Source organism: Microcaecilia unicolor, chromosome 5 (assembly GCF_901765095.1).
Source record: "Microcaecilia unicolor chromosome 5, aMicUni1.1, whole genome shotgun sequence".
Classification (NCBI taxonomy): Eukaryota; Metazoa; Chordata; class Amphibia; order Gymnophiona; family Siphonopidae; genus Microcaecilia; species Microcaecilia unicolor.
In genome coordinates, this window is record NC_044035.1 from 97,499,112 (window position 1) to 97,518,259 (window position 19,148).

Consider the following 19,148-nt stretch of genomic DNA (forward strand, 5'->3'; position numbering starts at 1 on the left):
TTGAAAAAGTATCTGGATCTAGGTCTGCTGTCTGCTTCCTTCCGTGGCCCGGTACTGCATAATAAATTTCTTCACATCTTGTGATTGTAACCTGCCTCAGTGTTTCTCTGCGAGCTGTGGTTAGTGGTCACATACAATGAAATACACTGTGAAAGCACAGCATGGGCCCCTCAATAGGAGCATGCGTTAGCATATGAGAAATTGCAAGTATATTTCCAGAAGATGGGGGAAATGTTTGCTTCCTTTGTTCTTTTACCAAATTTAGAAATGTGGCTCACAACTGATTTACATGCTTTTGTGGTATCTGTATGGGCAGCTTGTTCTGGCATACACTTCAGTGTATTGCTGTATTTCAAAATTGGATCCATAGTCTCTACATTTAGAGTTATGCTAGCGGTTTGCATTCTAATTATAATCACATTAACATAGCTGTAATGTGCGTGCTAATGTGATTCAAAAGAAGTGACACACTTGGAGTTTTCGGCCATTTTGTAGTATGGGTACCTTCACCAAAGTATTTTCTTTTTAAGTGCATTGAAATAATGTTGCTTTTAGGGGGCTGATAGAAGATCATGGGCGAAGTCCTCAGTCCTGTGTTTTATACTGATTTTCTGAGTTTTTCAGTCTGAGAACCTGAAGTTTTAAACTGTTTTTAAAAAAGCGCTTATTGCAAATGTTTAACATGTGGTGGTGTTGCAGATTTTCAAGGCAAATTTCTAAGACATTTCTGTGGGTAAAACAGTATTTTAAGGGCAATTCTAGAACCTGGACACTTAACATTTACACACATAGGACTAGATTCTGTATATGTCGCTGAAAAAAAATCAGCGCCTAAAAAAAATAAACCTTAGGTGTATTCTGTAAACTATGCCTAAAGTTATTTGTGGTTTATAGAATATGCCTAGGGACCATCTTCGCGACTAAATTTAGTGGGAATTTGCGCCAAGTAAAACTTGGTGTAAATGCTGCCGACTAAGGTGTGGAGTGGGTGTATTTTATAGCAGCATGCATAATTTTTAGAAGTGCCCCATGCCCCCCTTTTGGTAGAATGCATTAGAATTTATGCACATCACTGTATAGAATACTCTAAGCAAGTTGTTTGCATAAATTCTAATTAAAGCCAATTAGTGTCAATTGCTTGTTAATTGGCAATTATCGGCGCTGATTGGTTTGTTAAGACAATTAAGTTGCGTGTACAATACAGAATACAACCTGGATTGCATACGTGACTCAGTTCACACTAAATAGAATCTGGGGGATAGGGTTAAATTCAGTAAATGATCTTCAAATTTGGGCACCAAAAAAGACACTATTCTATAAATTCCCAAGTTGGACACCATTTATAGAAGGATCGGGGCACGAGGATTTACATCAACTGAAACCTAGGACTCTTTTTACTAAGGCACGCTAGTGTTTGTAGCGTGCGCTAATGCTAGAGACACCCATATATTTCTATGGGTGTCTTTAACATTAGCGTGTGCTAAAAATGGTAGCATGCCTAGAGTGCTGCTTAGTAAACAGGGCCCTTGGTGTAAATCCTCATTACTACTACTACTACTTATCATTTCTATAGCACTACAAGGCATACACAGCGCTTTACACCATACATAAAAGACAGTCCCTGCTCAAAGAGCTTACAATCTAATTAAGACAGGCAACAGACAGAACAACCAAGAGGCAAAGGAACCAAAGAGGAAGGGACAAAAGGCACAGGGCAAGTGAGCAGTGGCCAGGAGTCAAAAGCAGCGTCCTTTAAAGGTTATGCTTCTAAATTTAGGAGCCTATTTTATGTTCCTAAATGTGTGGTAAATCTATGAGTGTAATAGGCCCTATGTTAGGAGCATAGATTACATTTGTAATTTAGGAGCTTAAATTTAAGGGCCCTGTTTAATAAGGTGCGCTATCATTTTTAGTGCACGCTAAAAATTAGCACATACTAACGCTAGAGACACCCATAGGAAAATATGCTAGCACGCCTATAAACAAGGCCCCTAAATCCCATAGCACCTGACTGAAAAGGGGAGGTGGCCAGGAGCAGGGTATTGAGTGTTCCAATAAATTGTGTATGTAGTTACAGAATACTGCCATTCTTGTGCCCAAATGTCAAGAGTTGGGTGCTGGTATTTATACCAGGTTTCAGCTGGCATTGATAGCAGAACCCGAATTTGGGTCATGAATGGGCTGTAAGCGCTATTCTATAAAGAGGGCTCAGCTCAGAGAGCTTGTTACAGAATAATGCTCCCTACTGATTTTAGGGTTCCCTTTACTGAATCTGGTCATCGTGTACGGCAGGTTCCATTTTATGCAGTGGGATCTAGTTACTAATAACCTGTAATAATGACATTAATGTGTGCCAATACCCCCTGGGATAAGAAAATACCTGCTGTACCAGAATGTAACTTGCCTTGAGCTGCCAATGAAAAAGGCATGAGTCAAACCCAAAATAATAATAAAAAGGGGCACAGTTTTCAAAGGGAGAGTATGCGCGTACTTTGTCTTTTGAAAACATATACATATTTACACCTCCTCTTTATTACGCACAGATATGCGGGTTTATTTTGCTCGTATATTTATTTATTTATTATTACATTTGTACCTTGCACTTTCCCACAGAAGCAGGTACAATGCGGCTTACATAATAAACAGAATTACAATTATTAGATTCATTAAGAAGAATATTACGAACTATAATGTAACATGATAATAGAATGCTTTGAGTATGTGTGAATTAACATGGGAAGGAGTAAGGAAGATAGATAAGGAAATATGTGCTTATGTCATAAACTATACTCAGAGGTCCAGTCCCACACTTGGAGGATGCCTCCAACCAGATCAGATACACATGCATATACCAGGTGCATAAGCAGAAGCACCTCTACATTCATGCAGTTTTAGGAAAGGCCATTTCTGCAGATAAAACACTGTTTTTACTTTTAGGAAAGCATTTTAAAGCACTGCCATAACATATGCTGAAAATGTGTTATTAGGTATTTGAGATGTAGGTAAAGTTTTTTTTTTTTTTTTTTTTGCATTAATGTGGATTTTTGTGTTAATGTGACCCACATTAGATTTACTCAGGTATGTTACGGCCTTTTGTTATTGTATGGCAGCTTGACTTCTATCGGTAGTACCATGAGACTACCACTAGGGGTCACAATACCATTTTGAACCCAGTGTCAGCAGGGACAGGAGCGACATTGCTCCTGCATTGGAACCCCTTAGAAAATCAGGGATTAGGAGATGTAGGACCGAGGGCATGGGATGGTTGTGTTCAGGGCAGTGGTCTCTTGAGGGGGAGAAGGAAATAGACCTTGTTTGGCCCTTTAAGATACCACGTGGAGCATCAGGCAGGTTGAATAATGCAGCTTGCAAGGTTGATCGCAGCTGCATTTATTTACCATTGGAGCCTCTAACCTGTGATATTGAGAGAGTGCACTTTTTATTGTTCAACAATTTTTATTGATGATTCATCAAAAGAAACAAGCCAACACTCAATAATCAGAACATATGATGAAGCAAATGGTACAGTAATGGACAAAGATAAGTCGTCATCAAATTTTTAACATTTAGGGGCCCTTTTATGAAGTGGCGGTAAGCCCAATACGGGCTTCCCCCTCGCTAAAAGGGAAGTACCACCGGGCTACGGCAGCAGCCCGGCAGTAGCTCCCTCCCCCTGCGTGCACCATTTCCAGCACTGCAAAACTATTTCAGTTTTTGTAGTGCCGGTGTGTACCCAGGGGTAATTGGGCAGTGCAGGAGCCCTTACCACCACCTCAGTGGGTGGTGGTAAGTGCTCTTCCCCCGAAATGGGCCGCATGGTAAGTGGTTCACTCACCGCAAGACCATTTCTTTAAGAAAAGTGAAAACTGCCTTTTACCCACTGCAGTACAATGGGGCCTCGGTGCACGTCAAAAACACGCACCGACGTCAGCGCAGGCCCCCTTTTCCGCAGCTTCGTATAAGGACCCCTTAATCCCAACCCAACCCTCCCACCATCAGATCCCTCGTACAGCCAACCTCAAAAACCCCTCCTCCCTCTCCCCTACCTAGCCCTAGACAGGGAGAGGACAGTTCACTGAATCCATGGTAAACTAAGGTGAAATAAAAAAGTCAACTTTTACCACACCTTAGTAATTACCCCCTTAATGAGCTGATTAGCATTATTTTGCATTTTCATCAGCATATTTACATTTTAGCACAGAATTCCATTGTTTAACAGTTTTCTTCCAGTTAATATGTGTGCATTAACTCTACTACTACTGTTACTTAACATTTCTAGAGCGCTACTAGGGTTACGCAGCGCTGTACAAATTAATAACTAAGGACGGTCCCTGCTCATAAGAGCTTACAATCTATAGGACGAAATGTCAAGTTGGGGTAGTCTAGATTTCCTGAGTAGAGGTGTTGTGATTAGGTGCCGAAAGCGACATTGAAGAGGTGGGCTTTGAGCAATGATTTGAAGATGGATAGGGAGGGGGCCTGGCGTATGGGCTCAGGGAGTTTGTTCCAAGCATGGGGTGAGGCGAGGCAGAAAGGGCGGAGCCTAGAGTTGGTGGTGGTGGAGAAGGGTACTGAAAGGAGGGATTTGTCTTGAGAGCGGAGGTTACGGGTAGGGACGTAAGGGGAGATGAGGGTAGAGAGGTAAGGAGGGGCTGCAGAACGAGTGCATTTGTAGGTTAGTAGGAGAAGCTTGAACTGTATGCAGTATCTGATCGGAAGCCAGTGAAGTGACTTGAGGAGAGGGGTGATATGAGTATATCGGTCAAGGCGGAAGATAAGACGTGCGGCAGAGTTCTGGATGGACTGAAGGGGGGATAGGTGGCTAAGTGGGAGGCCGGTGAGGAGTAGGTTGCAGTAGTCAAGGCGAGAGGTGATGAGAGTTCGGGTGGTGTGCTCAGAGAGGAAGGGGCGAATTTTGCTAATGTTGTAGAGGAAGATGTGACAGGTCTTGGCTATCTGCTGGATATGCGCAGAGAAGGAGAGGGAGGAGTCGAAGATGACACAGAGGTTGCGGGCAGATGAGATGGGGATGATGAGGGTGTTATCAACTGAGATAGAGAGTGAAGGGAGTGGAGAAGTGGGTTTGGGTGGGAAAACAATAAGTTCAGTCTTGGCCATGTTCAGTTTCAGGTGGCGGATAGACATCCAGGCAGCAATGTCGGATAAGCAGGCCGATACTTAACTCCTGAGTTAACTTTAAGACAGTTTAATAAATAGGCCCCAGAATGTGAACTCCATCTCAGTACATCTGTTCCTTTAAAGGCTTTAAGCAAATAAGTTACTATTAAATTACTGGGCTGATGAATAAGCTTGGAGCTATATTTTTCAGGGCCCTGCACTTTGACTCTGTTCATCACAGTTGTAGAATGTCACAACTGTTCTTTGAACAGAACTCTTTAAATATGGGGATTGTTTTCCTGTTACCTGTTTTTGGCATGCAGATTGCATGCTTATCAGATCCCCAGCCATGCATGTGAGTGTTTTTAAAATTAGTTTTTTTTAATGAATCGCTGGTTTAAAAAAAACAAATTAAAAAAAATGTGGGCTATCTGGGCTTGTGACTTATGATTAAGTAAAATATATTTGTAGCTTTTACAATCATATTAAGTACTACTTAAATTAACTGATGATTGAACAATGATTGTGTTTTTCTTTTGCTGAACAAAACATTCGATTAGTTCATTTTAATATCCAAGCCAAAGCAGTAATTGTACCAGTTCTTGGAAAGGATCAGTAGCTTCCTGTAACTTAAATCCCAGTCATCTGATCGTGAAAGTCATTTTAGAATAAACAATTTAACCAACGCCAGGTCTGATCTCAACTTCACTTAAGCCATATTAAAAAGAAAACGAACACTGGAATTAAATATCAACCTAGGTGGGGAGATGTGGGGGTGGGAGGGCAGCCTTTTCTGCATAGTCAAATTTGGATTTTGAATACTGAAGATCGAGCTGGGTGTTGGAGCAGATGTGTGGTTGTTTGTAAAAGGGCCATGTCAGTGGCATTGTGACAAAGGATTTTTAGTTTAATATTTACCAGTGATTATATGATCAACTTTAAAATAGAAAGCAAATACAGCTCATTATTTCAAGAGGGCAGGTTTATATTACCCAGTGAAGCTGTTTTGCATAGTATCACACATTGTTTATCAGGATCTTCAGTTACAGTTCACAGGAACTGAAACCTTGAAATGTTGGTTTGCAGTTTTGACAATGTTTTTTTTCAAATATAAGGAAATAGATCTGTTAAGTACAATTTATAATTGACTGGTGTTTGTAACATTTACTGCCAGAGAAGCATTTGTATAGCACTTTTGTAGAAAATGTGAGTTAAAAACTTTAGGATGGACTCTGTGGATTTTAAAATGTTAAATCATTTTTTTATTTTCCGCTTTGATAGATTTGTATTTACACTAATTTCAAGAAATTTTGTTTTTTATTTGGATAATATTTTTTTAGGAATTCTATGGTGTCGGACTGTATTTTCTAAACTTGAAATATGTAGAAATAAAAATGAATTTTTTGCTCTTCCTGTCCCGGCAGCTCTGGCCGATGCGGGCCTCTAACAGTAGTATTGTGGTGCTATCAGTAGGAATTGGGATGCTAAGTAAGTGAATGGGGATTCGGGTCATAGTATTTATACTGGTTCAGGAGATCTGAGTGGAGGGATTAGGGTTTGAATGTTATAAACTGGATTGGAGATTGGGGAGTAGCGGGTCAGTATTTGCATTATTTGTACTGAATTAGGGGTGCTCTTGCCGCATGATATTCAGACCGTGGGAGATGGCTGGGCTGTCTCACGTGGTCCGCTCTAAACCCGGATATTCAATGACGGACCGTTTCCAGTGACCGGCATTGAATATCCAGTTTAACTTTGGCCTGTCTGACTTTAACCGACCAAGCTGATATTCAGCGCTGGCCAGTTAAGTCAGACCTTCCAAAGTTATTCTGCCTATTGTGGCGGCCAAATATGGCTGCCAGACTTGGCTGGTCTGCCTTTAAAAATCGGCGGATAACCGGTTATATCGGGTGATATAAACGGCTATCTTTAAGCCACTAACTGGTGATTTTCAGTGCCAGATAGTTGGCTATCCCGGATAGCCGCCCAAGTGGCACTTCAGCGGCTTTAAAATATCGGGTCCTTGGTTTTTTAATAGATTAGGCCAGTGGTTCCCAAATCTGGTCCTGGAGGCACCCAGTCTGTTGGGTTTTCAGGATATCCACAATGAATATTCATGAGAGAGATTTGCATGCACTTCCTCTACTGCATGCAAATCTCTCTCATGAATGTTCATTGTTGATATCCTGAAAATCTGACTGGCTAGGGTGAGTCCAGGATCAGGTTTGGGAACCATTGGTTTAGGCATAGGAGATTGCTTTTTCTAACATTGCAGCCTGGCTGTTGAAAAGATAGCGAGTCCCACTTGGGATCCACTATATTTGCCTTTCTGTATCTAGAAGCATGTAATATTCCTGGCTACAGCAACACAAGACCAAATGTACTGCGGATTTCACTAACTGTGGTAATGAAGTACCACGTGTTGGTAAATTCTGCAGTAAAAATACACAAATGCATTTTTTTATCATACGTTAGTAAATAGGCACCTTAAATTTTTTTAACATTTAAGAATAATTACAAGAACCACTTTTAAGACTAAAAAGTACATAAGAAAGAAGAAGAATAAAAAGTAAAAGTAAGTACTTGACTATAAGAGACCACACTCCAGGGAAGGATATCACAAAACAGAAAAGTCAAAGAGAAAATCCAAGAGAGAGCAGTCAGATACCAAAGCGATTAATTAAACCGTTAACTTTCCTATTGGTAATCCACATCCTGAACAGCACTAGGCACACTTTGTCCCACCGTTTTGGGGTTCAGAAAGAAAAACAGCTGTGATTTGCTCATTCAATTTTTTTTTCCCTCTGGACGTAAGTAGACCTACAAACATCCAGAGAACTCCAAGCTTTAGCTCCAAGAAACAATGCCTGTCGATTCTTAAAGTACAAATGTGCTCCTGGTCTAGGTGGGGAAACAGTGTCACAAGTAGTGTTTTACGTTTCCACATCCAGGCCCTCCACTGAGTACCTCGACGCTCCAGGCCCTATTTCCCTCACCATTCCTTTCTCCGATGGCAAAAAGTAAGCTTTTCGGATGAGAGAAGTATCTTCTCTAGGATTTAAAAAACTTCTTGTTGATGCATCTGGAAAACAGCTACAAGAAGAAACTATAGGAAAATTAATTACACGAAGATTCAAAAATTTATCTCCATTTTCCAGATATCTACGTTACCTCTTTTTATCTTATAACAGTGTACCATGTGCAGGTGGAAACCAAGAGAGCTGCTGCTCTAGGGCACACACTCTGTCCACCATCACTACATGTGTAGATTACTCAGTGCTTTTTTTGTGCCGGTACGCAACGGTACGGCGTACCGGCACCTTTTTTTTTTTGCTCCCCCCGCCCCGTGACGGACGCAGTGCCAGCCCCCATTTCCGGCCGTTGCTGCTTCTGTTGAGCAGCAGCGGCCGCTAGACAAAGAAAAAGATTAAAAAAAAACTTCAAACCTGGCTGAAACGCGGCACCCCGGCACTGTAGACAGCCATTAGGCATTGGCTGTTGCCCCGCAGCCGCTCCTCCTCTTGCCTCTACGTCACTGCGCTCCTCCGGGGTCTTCATCCAGGGGCAGTGACGTAGAGGCAAGAGGAGGAGCGGCTGTGTGGGGCAACAGCCAATGCCTAATGGCTGTCTACAGTGCCGGGGTGCCGCGTTTCAGCCAGGTTTCAAATTTTTTTTTTTTAAATCTTCTTTTTCTTTGTGTAGCAGCCGCTGCTGCTCAACAGGAGAAGCAGCAGCGGCCGGAAATAGGGGCTGGTGCCGCGTGCGTCGCGACTTCGCGCCGTTCGCGGGAAACTTGGCAGGGAGAGGGAAACCAACAGAGGGAAGGATTGGGGAGAGAGAGAGAGGGAAAACAACAGAGGGAAGGATTGGGGAGAGAGAGAAAGAGGGAAAACAACAGAGGGAAGGATTGGGGAGAGAGAGGGAAAAACAGATGGAAGGATTGGGGAGAGAGGGAAAAACAGATGGAAGGATTGGGGAGAGAGGGGAAAACAGATGGAAGGATGGGGAGAGAGAAAGAGGGAAAACAACAGAGGGAAGGATTGGGGAGAGAGAGGGGAAAACAGATGGAAGGATGGGGAGAGAGTGGGGAAAACAGATGGAAGGATGGGGAGAGAGAGGGAAAAACAGATGGAAGGATTGGGGAGAGGGGAAAAACAGATGGAAGGATGGGGAGAGAGAGGGAAAAACACAGATGGAAGGATTGGGGAGAGAGAGAAAGAGGGAAAACAACTGAGGGAAGGATTGGGGAGAGAGAGGGAAAAACAGATGGAAGGATGGGAGAGAGGGAAAAACAGATGGAAGGATGGGGAGAGAGGGAAAAACAGATGGAAGGATTGGGGAGAGAGGGGAAAAACAGATGGAAGGATTGGGGAGAGAGGGGAAAACAGATGGAAGGATGGGGAGAGAGAAAGGGAAAACAACAGAGGGAAGGATTGGGGAGAGAGAGAAAGAGGGAAAACAACAGAGGGAAGGATTGGGGAGAGAGAGGGGAAAACAGATGGAAGGATGGGGAGAGAGAGGGGAAAACAGATGGAAGGATGGGGAGAGAGAGGGGAAAACAGATGGAAGGATGGGGAGAGAGGGAAAAACAGATGGAAGGATTGGGGAGAGGGGAAAAACAGATGGAAGGATGGGGAGAGAGGGAGAAACACAGATGGAAGGATTGGGGAGAGAGAGAAAGAGGGAAAACAACAGAGGGAAGGATTGGGGAGAGGGGAAAAACAGATGGAAGGATTGGAGAGAGAGAGAAAGAGGGAAAACAACAGAGGGAAGGATTGGGGAGAGAGAGAAAGAGGGAAAACAACAGAGGGAAGGATTGGGGAGAGAGAGGGGAAAACAGATGGAAGGATGGGGAGAGAGAGGGAAAAACAGATGGAAGGATTGGGGAGAGGGGAAAAACAGATGGAAGGATGGGGAGAGAGAGGGAAAAACAGATGGAAGGATTGGGGAGAGGGGAAAAACAGATGGAAGGATGGGGAGAGAGAGGGAAAAACACAGATGGAAGGATTGGGGAGAGAGGGAAAAACAGATGGAAAGATGGGGAAAGAGAGAGGGAAAACAGATGGAAGGATGGGGAGAGAGAGGGGGAAAAACAGATGGAAGGATGGGGAGAGAGAGAGAGGGAAAAACAGATGGATGGGGAGAGAGAGAGGGAAAACGGAAGGATAGGGAGAGAGAGGGAAGACGCTGGATGGAAGAATGCAGAAAGAAATAGGGGAGACACTGGAAGGATGGGGAGAGAAAGCAGAGCTGCTGGATGGAAAAGGGGAATAGAGAAAGACGAGAATAAGAGGAAGGGGCATGGGGAGAACAAGGGTGAGGAAAAGATGAAAAGCCACGGGTAGATGAAGGAAATTAAAGAATGGATAGTAAGAATGAATTAAATCTGGACAGAGAGAGAGCCTGAAAAATATTGAAGAAAGCAAAGGAAATGGAGACAAAAAATGACAAATGGCAAAGAAGAGTTAAGCGAAAACAAAGGAAAGGAGAATCACAGACTGGGACCAATATGGAAAGAAAAACAGTCACCAGACAACAAAGGTAGAAAAAAATCATTTTATTTTCATTTTAGTGTTTGTAATATGTCCAATTTGAGAATTTACATTGGCTGTCTTATTTTGCACTGGGTATACTACTACTACTACTTAGCAAATCACGTTATTTTTTTCTCCTATAGTACTGTAATATTTTCAATGACGTCTGTTTATATGCGCCATGGCTGGTATAGGGGGTGTGGTTAATGTGGGTGTGGCTATCATAGGGGTGGAGCCATATGTGGTGACCCCGCCCATAATGAGTACCGGCACCTTTTTTTCTACAAAAAAAGCACTGAGATTACTTATTTTGCACCTCAGAAAAATATCTAAGATAATGATGCTCAGAGAGGCTATAACAGTTTTTCTAGCGAACCAAGAGCTCCCCAAATACTATCTGGTATCACTGTGGGAGGCTTTCGCAGGGTACTGTTTGTCAACTTCAGGAGTAGAAGTCCTCAAGGTCTCCACTCCTCTCGCATCCCCTCTGCTCTCATAAATGAAGTCAGCAGCAACCATTTCTTTACACAAGAAGCACAAGTTCCCCAGGCTGCTGTTAATTCAGGTCATACTGCCGATGATACAGTGTGGGGGGGGGGGGGGGGGCTCCTTCTTTATCTCTGCTCTGAACGCCAAAGGTTCACAGCATTCTCTATCTGTACGTATGTGAGTGACTACTGACCCAAGAGGCACACTTCAGCTGCCTGGGCTGAAACACAGGTCATTGCCCTGTACATGGGGAGCTCTCACTCCCCCCCCCCCCCCCCGACATCTTGGGAAGGGAATCTGAATGCCACAATAGCAGTTTCAGAGTCTTCCCATGCTGGAGCCATGTCTGGAATGTAAAGATGTGAGCAAAACCAAAATAAATTAATAAAGTACACATTAGCCCTATTAACTGCAATAACATTTGATACATTTTGATGCTCCACTAGGAGTGAGTGTATTAATAAGGATAAGGTTTGGCCTGTACTCTTCAATGCTTAGGAGAAACAAGCAATAGCAGTCTGGCATATTAAATTGTTGTTCTGGGCCCTGTGCTTCTTAATTTATAAAGCGCTCACAATTCGTATGCATTTGTCTGTTTCTCAGAAAGTTTTTTTTTTTTCCTTTTTTTTTGGAAGGGAGGCAGTAGTAGTGTTCAATTTTAGAAATGACATGAGAAAAATCGCCGTGTTGCTTTGAGTGGAACAGTATAACTACATCTTCGCAAGAACTAGACACAGGGAGCATGCCATTAGGTCAAGCAATTTCATTATAAAGGCACCCAGAGCATTCACCAAAGGAACGCTCCATTTGTGACAGAATTTTACCAATAATTAAGTTTATTTTTGCTTCAGAAAGTACTTTATCTTTGTGAAGAACTCTTCGTCAAATGTGTGAGCATTTGTTCCGTAGCTCTCCATATACAAAGTGACACGTTACCTGCATTATAGCAGATTGTTAGAAATTGTCTGGTCAATATTCAACATTCTTTTTAAACGCTGACTGCTGTAAGCAGAATTGGAGCCTGATATTCTTTGTCAAGCCATGTCTGGGCATCTGCACTCAATATTCAGGGCTTACTGGCCAAGACTTAGACACCTGGATTTATTCGGATCTTGGCTGAATGTCATCTGGGACCTGCATACAGGAATCGGTCATCCTCCATGCCCCGCCCCAATTCCCTTGTGTCCAAATAGACGAACCCACTCGCTCCTACCCCGAGCAACTGCTGCTCTAAAATGATGGCCATGAATCTAGAAGTAGTACTGCAAGACTATCGCTAGAGTTGTGACCACCGTTTTAAAGCAGCAGCCACTAGGGGTAGGACTGAGTGGAGTTCGCTTCTGTCCTAATGGTCCACTGAACCACCAGAGAGTTTAAGGTAGGCTCGGGTTGATCAGAGCCGGGGAGGAGGGGCAGTATTGGTGGCAGGGTCTGAGGAGGATCAGAATCAAGGGGGGAACTTGTATTAGTGGTGGGGTTCGGGTGGGTTTGGTCATGTGGGGGGGGGGGGGGGGTAGGGGTCAGGAAAGAGTGGAGCACGTGTGAGAGATGCAGGCCACCACCGACACTTAATATTGGCCGGCACCTGAATAGCTATACCAACAAAGTGGGACTGCTATGTTTTTTTTTAAGGAGATAATTTTATGGAAAGATTTGATAGGCATATATATCAGTATACATAGATAAAAAGCCTCTTAAAAGTATGCATGGTGCAGTTAGTTGACTCGAAGGCAAAAAAGGAGGTAAAAAATCCTCACGACACCGTGAAGATGAAACAAAAAAGTGAGGAGAATGGATGAGGATACCAACTGTTTTATATTACATGTGCACATGTAATTTTTTAATTGACTGTCACTCCTTTGGCCAAGGCTCGCCCTGCATCCACTAGGAAGAGGTATTAAAAAAAAATGGAGCCGTTTTATAGAATGTTACCTCTTTTTTTACGAGCCGAGAGATCATACAAACGCTTTAAGCAGTTGTTAAAGGCTCATTTTTATAGGATGGCATTTGGTTCTTCCCTTCCTGATGATGATTAGCATGATGGTTACCTGTTTTATTTTGTGTTATTATTACCTTTATATGTTTTTATAATGATGTATAGATTTATAATTTTTTTTCTATTTAGGTTGCATGAATGTGTGTTTGTTCTTGAATGAGTGGTCTTTCCTATTTATTTTGTAGCTCTTTTCCATTTTTGGTTTTGTTTTTAATCATTGTAAACACCGCAGTGTTCTTGGACAAAGTCAAGTGGTGTAGCAAATTCAATAAATGTAAATTAGGCATGTACTTGTTGTGCGACTTTAGACTTGTTTGGGGGGGGGGTGAGAGAACATGGGTGGGTGGAGTCGTGATGTACAAGTGCCAAAAACACTTATGACTGCTTGGGATGTCAATCTAGGTATGATATCTGCCGCCTTACCCACAGTATTTTGTAAAGACGTAAGTGCCTGTATATCTTTTATAAAATAGGTTAAAGATAGATGTCCTCTATGAAATTAGCCTCCACGTGTGCATGATAGAATTTTCATAAGGCTTATTTTCTGGTCTTGCAACTCAAATGAGAGTGTGTAGGATCTTTGGTGGGAAACAAATAACATTTAAGAAGGACTTTTTTTTTCTTCAGGGATTACATCAGAGTTTTCTCTAGTTTCTAGGACAAAAGTTAAATTCAATATTTGTATTTGAGCCAAGGGAAAATGTACCATAAGCATAGGAATGTTCTTCTGAGTCAGAGTTCTAAGAATTTAAGATTTACTTAGGCTATTTATGTGAAGCCCAGCTAATCATTAGTCATCAAGGCATGAGTTTTTACATTTGCATCTAATTGCAGCTAAATATTCAGCTTTTATTCAAACCCTTTTGGCATACAGCGGATGACCTTTTCTTACTTTCAGACAAAACGCCCTTTTTTATAAGATAAATATCTCTACTCTACAGTTCAACCAAATGTGAAAATGAATGGCATGCAAATTACATTTGTAAACTTTTTCAGGGATACATAATATGCAATCAATGTGACCATGGGAAGCAAAGGTTTACAAGCAATACGTCACAGCTGTTATGAGTGGGCCATTTAGTAACTGTTGTTTTGTCTTACAGGATGAAGTGGTTGCGGTTTCAGAAAAGGTTATTGTCAAGCTTGAAGATCTGGTAAAATGGGCACATTCAGACTTCTCAAAATGGAAATGCGGTCTTCGGGCTGTACCATTAAGACCCAAGGAAGTCGGAAAGAATGGACAGAAGGAGTGTTTGCTGAAATACAGACAGTCTGTGCTCAACAGTGGACTGAACTTCAAAGATGTTTTCAAAGAAAAAGCTGACCTTGGTATGTTTTCTAAGCAAAATGTATTTGAGGACTTTTTTGTATTTTGTGTGTAAAGGGAGTTTTAAGTCGCTGATCTGAGCTTTTAACAATTTGATCAATTTTGGTAGTCATATAGTGGTGAATTCTATAACTTGTGCCCTAAAAACGGCACTGACCCCCCCCCCCCCCCCCCCACTTAAGTGCTGTTCTATAACTTTAGGTGTGGTTTATAGAATAGTTCTTAAGTCCCGGGGGTTGCATGTGAATTTAGGCACGTCCATTTGCGCCAACGGAAACGTGCAAATGCCTCTGCCTAAACTTACATGCGGAAACCCCTTATTCTACAGTTGGGTGTGTAACTCCAAACCATGTCCATGATCTGCCCTGAACCACCCATGACTCTCCCATTCCCACGCCCCCTTTTTTGGGATATATGTAAAATTTAGGCACTGATCATGCATCAAAATTTACATGCATACATCATAATAGACTCCAGTTAGAGCCTGTTGCTTGTTAAAAGCCAGTTATTAATTGGCTCATTATTCAATGAAATTGCGCATGCCCAAATTTGAGCGCGCAATTTTTGGTGACTTTTCTAGAATTAGGGGGATAATGTCATTAGCTTTACAAGTCATTACCTAGAATTTATCATTCATGAGTCAGATGATCAGAAGCGCTTATGGAGCTGGCTTAAGGTGGTGACTGTATAAGAGCTACTGTTTGAATTTTCCCAAGAAGGACGCTAGATAGAACTTTGGCTGTATAAATTGGTATACAACCAAATTTTGTTTTTTAAGAAGGTCGAGGTTTAGGGTAGGCCGAGAGCCAAGCCAGAAATCCTGTTCAGCAGCAAAATTCAGCCACAGAATGGGTAAACCATCCATGTAAGCTGAAAAGGAAGACAAGTTCTGAGCCCCATTCCTTCCACCCCCCTGTGGCACATTAAAATAAGTAGCAGTGGCACCCACCCATCCCAATCTGTCATAAGTAATTGCTAAGTCCCTATGCCATTCAGACCATCCCTCCCCCACCCTCAGAACCCCAGAGGTGTTCATCAAATGAAGAGGAGGAGAGGCTCTAAATTTCTTCCACCGTACTTGTTGTACTGAATAGTAAGTGGCAGTACAGGCTGGAGCTGAACTGTCACTTAATATTTATTTGTGCACTTCACGCTTCTGATTGGTCTCTTCACATGCACGGTCGGTGAATGGACCAATCCCTATTCATAACTGTGCCTCCTCTCCTCGCTAAATCCACCTCATTATCCAGGTAAGCAAGTTATTTGTCATGCTCCGGCAAAAGCACAACTTGAATTCAGTACTGGGCCCATTACCTGTTGCTAGACGTATCATTTTGTAATATAACTGCCGTTCACTTGTGTCTGTTCCTTTACTTTTGTGATTCATTCAGAAATCTAAAAACACTACTCCGTTAACTCTGTTACTGGCCAAGATGAGTACCTGAGAATTTCCCTTATAATAGTTTTGAATCAGACTTGAAAATGTAAAGGGAATGTGATACATTAATGAAGTTTCCTGGAAAGGGATGTAAAGAGGACTTTCTATATGACTGAATTTGTATATACAGTATGTACCTTAAGAGAAAACTGGGACATTGGTGACAGTGGTGTACCCAGACATCGACGGTGGGGAGGGGCACATTTTGGCCTACCTGCCCGCTGCTGCCTCACATACCTTGATTGGTGGGAGTTCCCAACCCCCGCCAGCTGAAGCATTTGTCCAGCGCTGGTCTCCGCTGCATTGTTGCGCATGCTCAGTTTCACTAAAACGAGCATGCATGTGATGTGAGGGGAAGAGCAGGGCAGGCAGTTTGGCAGACAGCCAGAGACCAGTGCTGGACAAACGCTTCAGCTAGCTGGGGGTTGGGAACCCCCTGCCAGCCAAACCAGGGGCCGCAGAGTCAACTTGGCCCCCATGGCCTCCTATAGCTACACCACTGATTGGTGAACTCCAGTCTTCCAGCTTCTCCCATATGGGAGGATTCTCCAGAAAGTTGACTTATTAAATGCAGAAGAAAACCTTAGCTAGTTAGTAAAGTTTTTTATTAATTAAACCCAGTATCCATCTGTTGCTTCTTACCAACTGTATATACAGTATAACCCTACTGTGACTGGGTCTCTAAAGTCCTTACTGCCTTTGGGCCCCTTTTACCAAATCGCGCTAGCGATTCCTGCTTGGCAATACGTGCAAAGCCCATTCAGAGGGCTTTGCCGACATAGCTGCGCTGGGATCGCTAGCGCGGTTTAGTAAAAGAGGTCCTTTGTTCTTTATAAAACCAGCAAAAGATGCCTACACACGCATGGCCATTATAGTGTGAATATCACCATATCATACGAGCCAGCATGTATAGACTCTCTAGCGTAAGATTTTCTTGAACTTGAGTCTTTCGAAGTACCGCCAAGCTCAACAAAAGTATGAAAAACTGATCATTCTCCTTGACCTGCCCTAAATATTTACAAAACACAAATTGTTTTATACTAGACATTAGCAGAATGTGTCTTTCACCTAGGTAATAAAAAAAATGGTGAATAGAGTCAGAAAACATCTATATAAGAAATAGCTACTCTTTTTTTCCCATAAGAATCTGCCTAACCCCCTGCTTATTTTTAGCTGGAGAATTTAGTGTTTAACTTGAACTTGATACCTGTTTCTGGCAAGCCAGCTGGAAACACTTGAAAGAGGAATTAGTTGTGTTTTTCAAAGTTCTAGCAACTAAGCAACGCATAGCACTATCACTTAAACATAGCAGAGTTACATTTTTTTCACTCCTTAGGCTATCGTTTAAAAAAAATCAAATTATTTTATGTTGCATTCCTCACACGGTTCCCGTAAGTGAAGTATGAAAGCTGCAGTGTAAGTTTATTGGTCTATAAATATGCCATTATGGTTAAACTGTATTCATATGCCTTGGATTGTTGCTTAAGCTGAGAAAATGTCTCTACAGGTTGACTTTTTATTGAAACTCTTTGAGCCGTACTGCAGAATATATTGTAGGCTTTGGTTATTAAAGCAACAGTTTCTTTTTAGCTTATTGTCAGTTATGCTACAACAACCTTGCCTGGGCATAAGGCAGTTTAATAATAGCAGCTTCTCCAAATGTATAGTGGTTAAGAGAGCGCGTGTGTGTGTATATATAATATTATATATATATATATATATATATATATATATACATACACACACACACACATACAGCTAGACTGCTTATCCCCATGATTTTTATTAATTTCTAAGCTGGGGCCACTTTGGACTCTAATGAGCTGAAGGAGGGACTGCCAGATATCTTCCCATGAATGACCACAGCACTTCTGACCAGTGTGGGGGTATCCTCAAGGTTGTAAGCATTTCCAAATGCATTCTTTTTGTTTATTGAGAAATGCCTTGTTCTTTAAGCATGTGGCTTCCCCCCCCCCCCCCCCCCCCCCACCTCAAATCCGCTTTCCCCTTTCTGTCCAGAACCTGGGTAAAGAAGTAGAGTAGTAGGGAAAAAAAACAGAAAGAAAATAGGGGCCATCCCAGAGGTCTCCAGGGGCCGCCATTAGACCCTGGGCCTTGCATTGAAAAACACTGATCTAGCCACGTACTGTGTGTGACTTTATAAGCAGCAAATGAGTGTTGAGTGTACTGTAGCCCTGCTTTTCATCATCTAAATCAGTAAAATCTGTGTGCGTGAAGGGCAGTTCATCTGCCCCATACGTGCTTTTATTTATTTGTGTTTTATTTATTTACAGTAACCCGATATTCGAAACTATTTAATCTCTTCATAAAGGCAGTTAGACAATCCAAATAAATCTCCCGCTGGGTATGGCTATATCATGTGACAAAGCAGGTTAGGTGCAGATATACAGCGCCAAACCAACTATGTTGAGCAGTCAAAATAGGCTTCTTAAATATCAGGCCTATCTTTGACTACTGAAGAGTTAACTGACCGGTGCTGAATATCGACATAGCTGGTTAACTTTTTAGCGGCCAAAATAAACCCAGATATTCAATACCTGTCGCTGGAGATGGCCCAACATTAAATATCCAGGTTTTAAATGTGTCCGTATTCTGTATTACTCTCAATTGCAAGGGCCATGTATCTATAATATTGGCCCTGTCACCTTAAACCTTAATGTACAGAAAGCTAATGTAAGTGGATGCCGAAGCGCTGTTTTGTAACGGCATGTGTTTAAGCGGCACATCCCCAAATTCTATAAAGTTGGGCGCTCCTCTTTATGCAGAGCGTGCAAAGTTGCATGAGCAGTTTATAGAATAAGATCAGTTGTGTACCCAATTTAATTCAATTGTTGGCGGTTACTTAGAGTTAACAGCCAATTGTTGGATATAATTTCTTTAATTAGTGCTAATTGGTAACAGTTAGTAGTTACGCGCGCAGCTTCCCTTAGTCACCATTCTGTAACTTGCGTGCTCAAATCCCAGAGTGCACAACTTCAAGGGGGTGTGGACATGGGAGGGGTATAGGCGTGTCAGGGGCATGTCAGGCAGTTCTAGAACATTGTCATTTAATTGGGCGCGAGCATTTACACCAGCCTTTGAGTTGTCATAAGTGCTTGCGCCTAACATTAGGTGCATAGATGAGGACTTGCGCCTGTATTCTATAACAGCAATTCCACATGGAACTTGCCATTATAGAATCACGCTCAGTGCGCATCATTCCAGCGCCTAAATTTAAGCGGTTCC

At 42.3% G+C, this 19,148-nt stretch overlaps 1 protein-coding gene across 1 annotated transcript in view; it reads left to right on the plus strand.

Annotated features, from left to right (window-relative positions):
- ARID5B (AT-rich interaction domain 5B) overlaps positions 1-19,148 on the plus strand; it is a 295,401-nt gene that overhangs the window by 37,200 nt on the left and 239,053 nt on the right. Inside the window, exon 3 of the mRNA XM_030203113.1 lies at positions 14,241-14,466. Coding sequence (XP_030058973.1) covers positions 14,241-14,466 — 226 coding nt within the window. The remainder of the gene's footprint in view (positions 1-14,240; positions 14,467-19,148) is intronic.